Below are 11,559 nucleotides of genomic sequence, written 5' to 3'. Positions count from 1 at the left end.
CTGACACCGGTCTTTATTTCGAACGACTCTGTCAACTGTCCTCCATGCACGATTTTGCAGTGTAATCCATCATATGAATTCTGTATGATATTGACTATCTTCTGAGGTACGCCGTAGTGTCGAAGAAGCTTCCATAGTGTTGTTCTGTCCACGCTATCAAATGCTTTTTCGTAGTCAATGAAGTTGATGTAGAGTGATGAATTCCATTCAATTGATTGTTCCACAATGATCCGTAGAGTTGCGATTTGGTCTGTACACGATCTATCCTTACGGAATCCTGCCTGTTGGTCATGAAGTTGGGCGTCTACTCAGTCCTTCATCCTGTTTAACAATACCCTGTTGAAGACTTTTCCCGGTATTGAGAGAAGAGTGATGCCACTGTAGTTATCACAGTTGCTGAGATCGCCTTTCTTTGGTATTTTGATCAGAAGTCCTTCTTTCCAGTTTGTTGGTACTTGTTCCTCATCCCAAATCTTATTGAAGAGAATGTGGAGTATCCTTGCAGTTACCGCCACGTCTGCTTTCAGTGCCTCTGCTGGAATGTTGTCTGGTCCTGCTGCTTTGCCACTCTTGATTTGCCTGATGGCCATGCTGATTTCTTCAATTGTTGGTGGGCCAACATCGATTGGGAGGTCCGTGTGTGCTGCTTCGATGTTGGGTGGATTCAATGGGGCCGGTCGATTCAAGAGTTCTTTGAAGTGTTCTACCCACCTGTTTCGTTGCTCTTCAATGTTGGTGATTACCTCGCCTTCCTTGCATTTCACTGGTCTTTCTGGTTTGCGGCGATTTCCAGAGAGTTTCTTTGTCGTGTCATACAGTTGTCTCATGTTTCCTTCTCTTGCAGCCTTTTCCGCCGTCAATGCTAAATCTTCCACATATTTACGTTTGTCGGTTCTGATGCTCCTCTTCATCTGTTTGTTTACTTCTGTGTATTCAGCTTGTGCCTTGGCTTTTTCTGCCCTTGTTCGTCTGGTATTGATTATTGCTTTCTTGTTCCTCCTTTCTTGAATCTTATCCAGTGTATCAACAGTGATCCATTCCTTGTGATGGTGCTTCTTGTGGCCCAGGACCTCATGAAATGTTGAAGTGATTGCCTCTTTGATCCCCTTCCAATTGCTCTCCATAGTAGTTCCTTCTCCATTGAGTAGATCATGAAAGGCCTGGAACTTATTGCTGAGGACTACCTTGAATTTGTTGAGTTTGTCAGTGTCCCGAAGAAAAGCCGTATTTAACTTTTGCGATATTGTCCGCCCCGTTGTCCAGTGTTTCTTGAGTTTCAATTTCATCTTGGCGACCAGCAAGTGATGATCTGATGCTATATCAGCTCCTCTCTTGGTTCTCACGTCTTCCATCATCCTCCTGAACTTTTTGTTGATGGTCGATTTGGTTTTGTGTTGTGTGGTCCGGTGAAGTCCATGTGGTTTTGTGTGTGCGTTTGTGTGGGAGTATAGTTCAGCCTATGACCAGTTTATTGAAGCCACATAGGTTTGCAAATCTCTCACCATTTTCGTTCCTTTCTCCCAGTCCGTGTTGTTCCATGATGTCTTCATATCCAGTGTTGTCCGTTCCAACTTTGGCATTGAAATCTCCCATCAGAATGGTCAGGTCCTTTGTTGGGCACTTCTCGATGATTTACTGCAGCCTATTGTAGAATTGATCTTTAGCGTCTTCGTTGTAGTCGTTGGTAGGCGCACAGCATTGTGTGATGTTCGTTGTAATGCCCTCTTCCTTTGTTTTGAACGAGGCTTTGATGATCCTTGGTCCATGAGATTCCCATCCTATAAGTGCATTTTGTGCTTGTTTGGTCAGCATCAATGTAACTCCTTGTGTATGTGGGGCGTTTTCTTCTTCATGGCCGGAGTATATCTGGAGCTCTCCTGAAGTTAGTCGTTGTTGTCCAACTTGCGTCCAATGTGTTTCACTGATCCCAAGCCCCTCTAGGTTGTATCTTCTCATTTCTGCAGCAATTTGGAAGGCTCTCCCGATGTCCCACATTGTACGAACATTCCATGTACCTGAATAAATGGTTGTTCTGGTTGTGAGAAGGGGTATCGGCCTCGTAACTTCCGAAGGAATTCGGGTTTCATTATGAGGCGTCATAGTTCTTCTAAAAGAAGACCTTCTGACTCCCAGGGCAGAGTTTAAAAGGTTTGAATAATTTTTTCTGGTTAGCGTTTTTTAGCAAGTTATTTTTCTACGGGATGGGGACGCTAACCCCATGCTCAACCCTCCTCCTTTATCCGGGCTTGGGACCGGCAGTAGCCCCCGGAGTGACTCCAGGCGGAGTTTACTGAAGATCCTGTGAGGGATTTAAAAAGTCATTTTATAACACATGTTGAACATGTATGGGGTGGTTAATTATGACCAAACGTCTTGTCCAATCCAGTCTAATTATCATTTTTATAATAAATTGTTTCGGTCTTGAACACTTTTCTGATTAGCTGATAACTTGTTCAAGGTCGTCGATATGTTCTGATTATAGTATTCGGGACCGCTCTTACTTCCTTCCATCCTCATTTTTCGCAATTCCATGTATTTTAGCATGTTAATCACACTCCGGAGTTTAAAACTACCTGTGGTCGTATTGATGTGTTTTTAGTGTGTAATTAAACCCCTAGTAAGTATTTGTCTCGTAAATGTAAATTTGATTCCATGTAGATGGTTCTCCCTCGTGGTCTACTGAAAATCCACGGTCGTTTCCTCCATATTTATGGCCGTGACATTCCATCCAATATCCCACTGCCCCCATACATCACAAATAAGGTTGACCTGACGCTATCTACAATAGCTGTGCAGAGTGAACGTAATATCAGTGAATGTAAACGAGCAGGTTCAGTAATCCGCCAGATATTTAATGATCTTGAAAAGTTTATCAGACCGGGTTTGTCTACTCAGGATATTGATGATTTCGTATTTAATCAGTGTCTGAGTAAGTCAGTCTACCCATCGCCGTTAGGATATAAAGGTTTCCCAAAGTAAGTTTGTTGTTTGTAATTTTTACTTTCCATTCTCAGCCAAATTTCGAACTCCGCTTTCTAACAGCTAGTTTTCATAAATAGTTTACTAGAGCAATAGATTTGTAACTTGTCAGCATAAATATTCATATTACTTGATGTGGGTTTTAATTATTTTGTATATTGAAAGTAGAAAAGTAATATATTGACGAAAAAGGGTTTCTGTCTCAAGAGATAGCTTATTCAAATGTTTTTCACATGAGAAACTACCTGATACTAGTAAAGGTTTCAGTTATATCTGAGTCTGTATTTTATCGGTTATTTAACAAAATACGGCTACACTAGTTGTTTAATGTAATGTGTTTTCTCTAACACAGGTCGGTCTGCACGTCGGTAAATGAAGTTGTTTGTCATGGAATCCCAGAAGAATCGCAAATACTAAAATTGGGTGACATTATGTCGGTGGATATATCAGTTTATAATGGTTATGTCCATGGTGATGCTTGTCACACCTTTGTAGTTGGTGTGGATAGTTACTCTGATTATTGTGATCTGGAAGCTGGTGCACGGATAAAAACTGCTGTCTACTTGTGCACTGTTGCTCAAAAGTGCCGTGATGCTGGTATCAGTGTTTGCGGCCCAAATGCTCTCTATACATCTATTGCGGAAGCAGTCACGAAATGCGCCGATGCATTTCAGTGCCGGGTTGTGGTAGGCGTATGTGGACATGGAATCGGCCCATTTTTGCATGGACCACCAAAAGTAGTACATTCAATCCATGAGTTAGCTTCCCAACCACTGGCACGTATGCTACCTGGACATACGTTCACCGTTGAACCATGTATTTCTCTTCCTCTCAACAAGTCTGGGGTAAAATTCAAACGGAACACAAGTTTCGCAGTTCCTGTTATCTTGGAAGATGGATGGACAGTGGTCACTAGTGACAAAGCTTTGACAGCTCAGTTTGAACATACCATTTCAATTACAAATGAAGGTTGCATAATACTAACGTGATTTATAGTGTTTTTTTCTTTATCAATGGATTCATTCTGTTGTTGCGTTGTTGAAGTTGATCTATGACTCAATAATTTCTATATTTACTGGTACATAGCTTAATTTTACTCATTTGTATTTTAGAAGCGATACTCGAAAGTATACTACTTTTGCATACAATTCGCTTCTATGTTAATTTGTGTTTCAACTGTCCCAAAGGAGATTTTTCCACGTATTACTAGTTTGACATTCTACAGATTATCTAGGTATTCCTAACCACTCAAAGTGCATAGTTCACATATATTTGTAATCATTCAAAAAAGGTGGGTCTCTTGTATTTAGCCAGAACGATGAATTTAAAGTGATAATACTGTCTATAATTTTAAAAATATCAAATATAGAGAAATGGTTCGAGAAGCACCAATGGATTAACTCATTAAGAAGTATAAGATGGTGTTAATGCGTACGTTCTGGAGAGAGGGAAATAATGCATCTGAATTTCGATCCATATCACCCATCTCTAAGCATCGGTTATAATCATCAATCTGAGTCCAGCTAGAGGTATAAACCTCTCCGACCACACGGACCACTCCGATACTGACGTCACTAGTTAGTTCCGCACCTTAGCCTGATCGACCTTAGCTTTCTAGCTCACCTAGTCCAAAAACTCGGTTTAGGCGCTGTCTAAAAATTCGTAATGCATGTCTCAACCAACCTAATCGACAAAGATTCACAACGAATTTGGGGTTTTCGCGTACTTCTCTACATGTGATCTTAGGTCTACTAAGCAAAGACACCCATAACTAAATACTAGTAGCCCACACCTATATCTTGCCTTTAAAGACAATGTTTTATAGCCATAGAATAAAACTAAGCTGAGTGCTTTTCAGTACACTCATCCTTTGCTCAGTCATTCATAACCAACGTAGGATATATATAATTTAGCCCCAGCAACCATTACACATGAGATGAATCTAATACGAGAAATGACAAATAATAGTAGTACCACTGGTCGATAAGAAAATTAAATTATACGGTTCGAGAAGAGAGGATGGGTCTAATGAATAAGTATTAAGCAATAACACTGAAGTCCAGGAATTAGCGATGATAACTAGTGAGTCCATGAAATTCATTGTGGCAGGTTTTGAGCCATGCCACTCTACCCTGATTGGGGTTATCGTACGGATCTACATCAGGTAGCCTGTACTTATCATCGCTTCTCCGACCAATTAGTGGATCAATCCATAGAAATGTAGACCAAAGATATGTTTTTTTCATTTATGAAGTATAGTATTTAGTCAATAAATTCACGGCGAGCTGTGAAACTTAGTCAGTTTCTTCTGTTGCGTGCTCCGATTAAGCACTGAATGGTCATGTCGATCATGCGGTCAATAAATGTCCAGTACAATGAATTTTTAGTTCCTGGTTCGTGCTGTTTTTCAATGGTGAAAATACGATTGATGTGGAGCACTCATGTCCATGGTTAGATGTTGGATGTGGTAATTATTATATTCCTAAATATATCAGCCATGCCACGAGAAAACGTGTCTTCAGATGTAAGTTGATATAACATGCTGCATTCGCCACTCAGAATTTCGGTTGTGATCTTTCTAACCCTCCTCTGCTATTCCAACAGTAGCGTAGCGTCCTTAACTGTCAACGATGATGCATTCTGACGAAGACAGAAAACGTTGAGCAAGCCTAATCCACACTACACCTGGTGGCCTATCTGCAAATTTTAATCTATTCCTATACTTGAGTCTAGAGTTGAGCTTTTATTATATTTAATCACACAGCATAGCAGCCATCTCATATATTCATTAGATTATACACACGAATTTTTAGACCGCTTAGCACACCAAGCAAGAAATCACACTTTGTACACAATCATGTTATAATTAGCAGGGGGTAAAGCAGACAGTAAGTAGTTACTTAGCAATGACTAAGGAGTAGTAAAATGTGTGAAAGTATCTAATAGGTCCATTCGAAGCTTATAATAAGTAGAATATGGGGATACACCAATGCAGTTACCTTATTATACAAGAAGAATATAAATAATAATCTGTAGGATGTGAGTTTGTGTGTGACAATGCCGAAGTAGGACTCCGTTTCAAGTAGAATAGGAATTGATCAGAAACTTAATAATAAATATATTTTCGTGGTATCCCAGTGAGTCAGAAATGCAACTGGCTGTTCATTTGGATACCACGGAAATATATTTATTAATAATCTGTAGGATAGTTCCAAAGCTCCTAAATTTTTAAATACTCGTTTCACAATGACATAAAGATTCTATTCATCAGTACCAACGCAGAAATAGGCTTTTGAAATACCAATCACAAATACGGCGCTGTATAATGCAGTGTAGTTTTTATTCAGTTGTTCTACTGTTCACTGCGTTGCTTACTACCTACAAATCAGTTTATTCCACAATCTTTTACTAAGTCTTGTGGTGTGTAATAAGTCAAAATGCATGCTTTTTAGTCTTTGTCAAAACTGTGTTCGAATACAGCTTCCTCAACAAAAAGATTGTTAACTGGTTTACTAGGTTTCGCCGTACTTCCAATAGATCAGACCTTATACTCTATGGAAATAAAATTCCCTACAGATTTCATCCACAAAATTTCAGTGGAGTATTAAAGACTTTCATACAAATATAAGCACTTAGGTTCATATATATGTATATAACTGAAACAACCTGGGAGACGTTTTTTCACACAGCACACTTGATCAATAATCAATACTTTCAGTAACAGAGGCTTCCTTCTTACACACTTCCAGCTCTTTGGTCTAAGGTTTATCACTTATAACGAAATAAACCAATCGTTCCATTAAAAAAGACGATTCTGCGAGGAAAAATTCCTGTCTTTTCAAGTGAAGTTATTTGATAAAGCCCAAGCACCGCACTTATAGTTAATCAGTACGTATAAATCTATAATAAAACAGACGAATATTGAACCATCTAAAAGATGGTTAAATGTGTTTTCCGGTATCTGAAAATTGCATAATCGTGGCTTAAAGAAATTAAATATGGAAAATAGTTGCCAACGAGAAGTATATGAAAAACTTTAAATATGTAGTGAAATTACGTTAAATTATTTAGAAATATCAAAAGCTGCTGAGTTGAAGACATTTATAAAAGAGAAATGAGAGCTCACTTGGTGAATATTGAGAATAGCGTACTCAGTTTTTGTGACAATAAGTCGTTGTTGATTATATAAAAACAAAAGAACGTGTGATAGATTATTGAAGGTAGGAGTAGTGTTATAATCTCTGTGAGATGAGATATTAGACATGCTGCTTTTGTATACAGACTAGGCTGGAATAAATGAGTTACTAAGTCCTCTGGCGTACATAACTTTCTAGGACATCTTTTTCAACGACATCTTTTGACTTTATAAATGACTCCAAAGAACAATTTTGGAGAAGAAACGTGAACAGAATCTGCGAAGTATTTCAGAATTAAGTTATTAATTGTCTTGGCTAATAATTTAACACTTGGGCAGTCATTTTTTGGAGACCTGCCTCAAAAGGCTTCACTTTGTGTAACTGAATTAACCTCCTTTATAAGAGTGATTAGGCCAAATGATTTGCAGTACCTCTCTATAAAATATCAAATCAAAGACTGACTCCAGAATATAACACAAAGTTCAAGCGGGTAGGGTGTTCCTCACAAGAATCTCGAAAATCTATTTTTTAGAATACCTTTTTCAGTATCTTTCTTAAATTCAATCCTTTTGAAGAATATCTATCTCACTGCAGGCGTTTTTTTCATATTACTATTTCATCTTAAGATTTCTCTTAGTAAGTCTACGTATTTATTTTTTCGAACACAAATATTGGTACAAGAGGGCACCAAATATATATGTGCCACACAAAACAATGAGAATTCGAAGAGAAAAGAAGGTAAGGAGCTAAAAAAAAGGAACAACAACGAACAGATTAGTGTAAGGAAGTGTAATAATAATAATAATGGGTGATACGGAAAGGTACAACCAAAAAAAATTCTTTCAGTTAAGGGAGATACAACCATTTTTTATGAAGAAAGTAAAATGAAGTTACAGCAGGATAGCCACTGGCTTCTATTCTGAGCCATATCTGACAACGTCTCTAGCAACTGTGTTGCACCATCTCTAGGACCCCAGCCAGCGAGTTGTGAAGGACCGACAGAGGCCAGCCCTTTGCAGCTTTCTTTCATACCATGGCACCATGTCATACACTGACCACATCTCTACTTTTTCCAACTAGTCCCAGCGTCGGCAGATAATGCACGACGTGTAATTCTCTGGGACAACATTCGTAGAATATTTCCAAGTCACTGAAGTCGATGTTTCCAGATGGTGACACACGATGCCGAACCTCTGCATTACTAACATGGTGTTGCCGCTGGATGTCAGCAATCCTTCGGAGACAGCGATCAAACACAGAGAGTCGTGTAACATCCTCAACTCGGAGAGGCCAGGTTTCACAAGCATAGAGCAAAACTGCTCTCACCGACGCGTTGTAGATTCGAACTTTTACAACCAGACTAACATCACGAAGGCTCCAGAGATGGCCCAAATTGGCATAAGCCGCTCTGGCTTTCACCATACGTGCATTGATCTCATCACTCACACCCCACCAGCACTCATTCAGCTACCCAGATACACGAACTTCTTGACTACTTCTATCTGCTCACCATCCAGGGTGAGTACAGGATTAGAATCCTGCCAGTCATTTAGAAGTACTTTGCACTTCGAAGGTGCGATGCACATGCCGTACCTACAGACACTGATTGCCAACTGGTTAAGTGCGGATTGCATGACTTGGGCATTATCGCACAGTAAGACAATATCATCCGCGTACTCAAGGTCGAGAAGTCTTTCTCACTCTGCCTGAGGTGTTTGCATATAGGGCCTTTAGGATATTAATAAACTTCTCAGGCACACTCTTCTTCACTAGACAATCCTAGAGAACAGCCCTGTCCAACGAGTCGAAGGCAGCCCTGATGTAAAGAAACACAACGATTATTGGCCGGTGTTAAGTATGACGGTGTTCTAACATTTGGCGGAGGCTGAAGATATGATCAATACATCCTCGATAAGAACGAAAACCAGCCCGCTCCTTGCGAGTCAATTTTTCTCGGGTTTTGAACAACCTACGAAGTATGACGTAAGCCAATAGCTTGGACGCAATCGGAAGTAGACCTATCCCCCGATAGTTGTTACAGGAACGACGTGAACCCTTTTTAAAGATAGGGACAACTATCAACTCATCCCATGACGTTGGTACGCTCTCTAGATCCCAGACCCTTGCAAACAACACAGTCAGTTCCTTAGCCAGAAAGTCACCACCATCTTTAAAAAGAGCCGGAGGTAAGTCATCTGGACCCGGTGATTTTTAGCTCTTCAAGCGTTGGAGTTCCTTGTGGGCTTCCGCCTTATTTGGTGGATCAGTCGTCACTGGCCATAGAGGGCAGGGCAGTCTGATCGATGTTGCCGGAGCAGCAGGCCAGTTGAACTGCCCTTCGAAGAATTCTGCCCATCGTCCAAGACGTCGACGGATGTTAGTGGTTGGTATCCCGTCATTCTCACAGATAGTTTCGCTGACACCAGACTTCTTGCTGCCAGTGGCTCAGATGAGTTGGAAGAGCTTCCAGTAGTTACCACATGCAGCTGCTGCTTCCAGGCTTCTCGGTCCTTACGCAAGCTTTGCCCAATTTCGCTACGTAACAACCTTCGTTTGTGATCAAACTCACGGTTACCCGGAGTAGATCGACGGGCTTTGATGAGTTGTAAGGAACCTGAAGAAACCCAGTGCTTATAAACAGGACGTTTTGCGATGCCGCAAGCGGCTTTACTCGCCATTTTGTAGGCGTCGTGAAGATGCAACCAATCCTCATCTATACTTTCCGGTGGAATGGTAGCTAGCCTAGCAGCTAGCTCGGTTCCATACTTACTTGCAACAGAGGTTGCGACCAACTTGCTAACATCAATCCGTTGGTGACGGTCACTTCGTTGTCCACTGAAAAGTAAGGTGAGATTGGCAGAGGCCAGGACATGATCAGAGTCCGGATAGGTACTCCAAAATGAGAGGCAGTCTTGTACACAACCACGCCAGCGGTAGCTGATCGCGATGTGATCAATCTGAGTCCAGGCTTGAGATGCAGAGGGAGGACGCCAGGTGGCACATCGGCGATGACTATGCCGAAAGTTAGTGCTAGCCAGAAACAGGTTGTTGTCTGTGCACAGTTGCAGTAGACGGTCCCCGTTATCTGTCCTGCGACCAACGAGTTCCCATCGGCCACCTAAACGACTCTCTTTTGTGCCTAGACGCCCGACCTGAGCATTCAAGTCTTCGGTTAGTACTACAATATCTGTCGAGCACACTTTCTGGAGAAGAACAGATAACTGGTGGTAAATCTCATCCTTGATTGCATCCGGGCTGCAATCTGTCGGAGCATAGGCGGAGATGACGAAAAGACATCGTTTCTCACGCCGATTTCTTCTCACTTTGATGGAACTTTCTAATCTAACAGCACATAACCGACTGTTAATGGGGGTCCAGTCGATTAGTTCTGCCTCAGCTCTGGCGCTTAGTCCGACACTAACGCCAGCAAGACCAGACGAAGATGCCACAGGGTCCCCCGATAAATGCACGTAAAACAAGCTTTTTGAAGCGACAGACGGAGAGCGAATTTGCAGTACTTCACCAAATTCTTGAATACGGGTCTCGGATAGACAACAAACGTCAATATTAAGACTTCCCAAAGACCATAGTTAGCCCTATCTGTTGTCCGACCTGCATAAGTGTGGGAACGTTGAAGGCAGCCAGTTTGAATGGTGCATGTCGTTTCAGAAAAACTGCTTCAGTATTCGTATTTGGTGGTAGCATACAATTTTCAACCGAGCAGTGACTCGAGAACGTTTGGACAGAACCAAGTTTCCACCATAGGCGAGCTGCTGTATAAGTCGAAAAATAAGGATACACAGAGTGGGAATAAAAGAGAGTGAATAAATGACGTAAATAATAATAATAACAATAATAGTAATAATAATAATAATGCAAATCGTTTGATTGTTAATGGAAGCAAGACAAGTATTTTCCATAAATATCGACATTCCATTATATTTGTGTGTGGGCTGTGATACTGCCCGGGTGCCCAGACAGAAGCAGGTGATTTTCTTAGGGGGCCACACCCCAAACCTTTGACCTAAAGGTCTGAACCACAAGGCAGTGGAGCATTGTGAGGAGATGCAGTCCCACAGTAGCCAGTGGCCAGCGATTGGTTCATACACCATTTGTTCCTGCAGTATACTGGAGCCCATGTGCACCATTGGTTTGGGATCCGGTTAAAGCGCCGGACACTCGGTTTTCGTCCTCTCATTTTCGTAAACTAAATCTACGTGGATAACCACTATTGTTAATTATCTGCTAGAACTGCATTAGTTTGACGAAGATTGTGTCGTCAGTATCAGTTCTTCTGAATTAAAGTGAGTCAGTTTCCTTTTTCTGCCCAATGGAAGCCAGCTTTAAAAATTAGTGTACCAACTGTTTCACTTTGGCTCGGGATAACCGATGGAAATGGTTTAAGTTGTTTAAAGAGATCGTGACTAATGACTGAAACATCTGT

The 11,559-nt window shown here is 41.1% G+C and overlaps 1 protein-coding gene across 1 annotated transcript; it reads left to right on the top strand.

Moving 5' to 3' along the window:
• The first annotated feature begins 272 nt into the window (after positions 1-272).
• WDR67_2 (TBC1 domain member 31) lies at positions 273-6,322 on the top strand. Its single transcript, XM_051210728.1, has 3 exons — positions 273-2,617; positions 2,659-2,975; positions 3,332-6,322. The coding sequence occupies exons 2-3, from the start codon at positions 2,659-2,661 to the stop codon at positions 3,966-3,968; spliced, it is 954 nt and encodes a 317-aa protein (XP_051070744.1). The 5' UTR covers positions 273-2,617; the 3' UTR covers positions 3,969-6,322.
• Positions 6,323-11,559: the final 5,237 nt, after the last annotated feature.

The sequence above is a fragment of the Schistosoma haematobium genome, chromosome ZW, assembly GCF_000699445.3.
Source record: "Schistosoma haematobium chromosome ZW, whole genome shotgun sequence".
Classification (NCBI taxonomy): Eukaryota; Metazoa; Platyhelminthes; class Trematoda; order Strigeidida; family Schistosomatidae; genus Schistosoma; species Schistosoma haematobium.
This window is presented reverse-complemented; position numbering and strand designations above follow the sequence as displayed.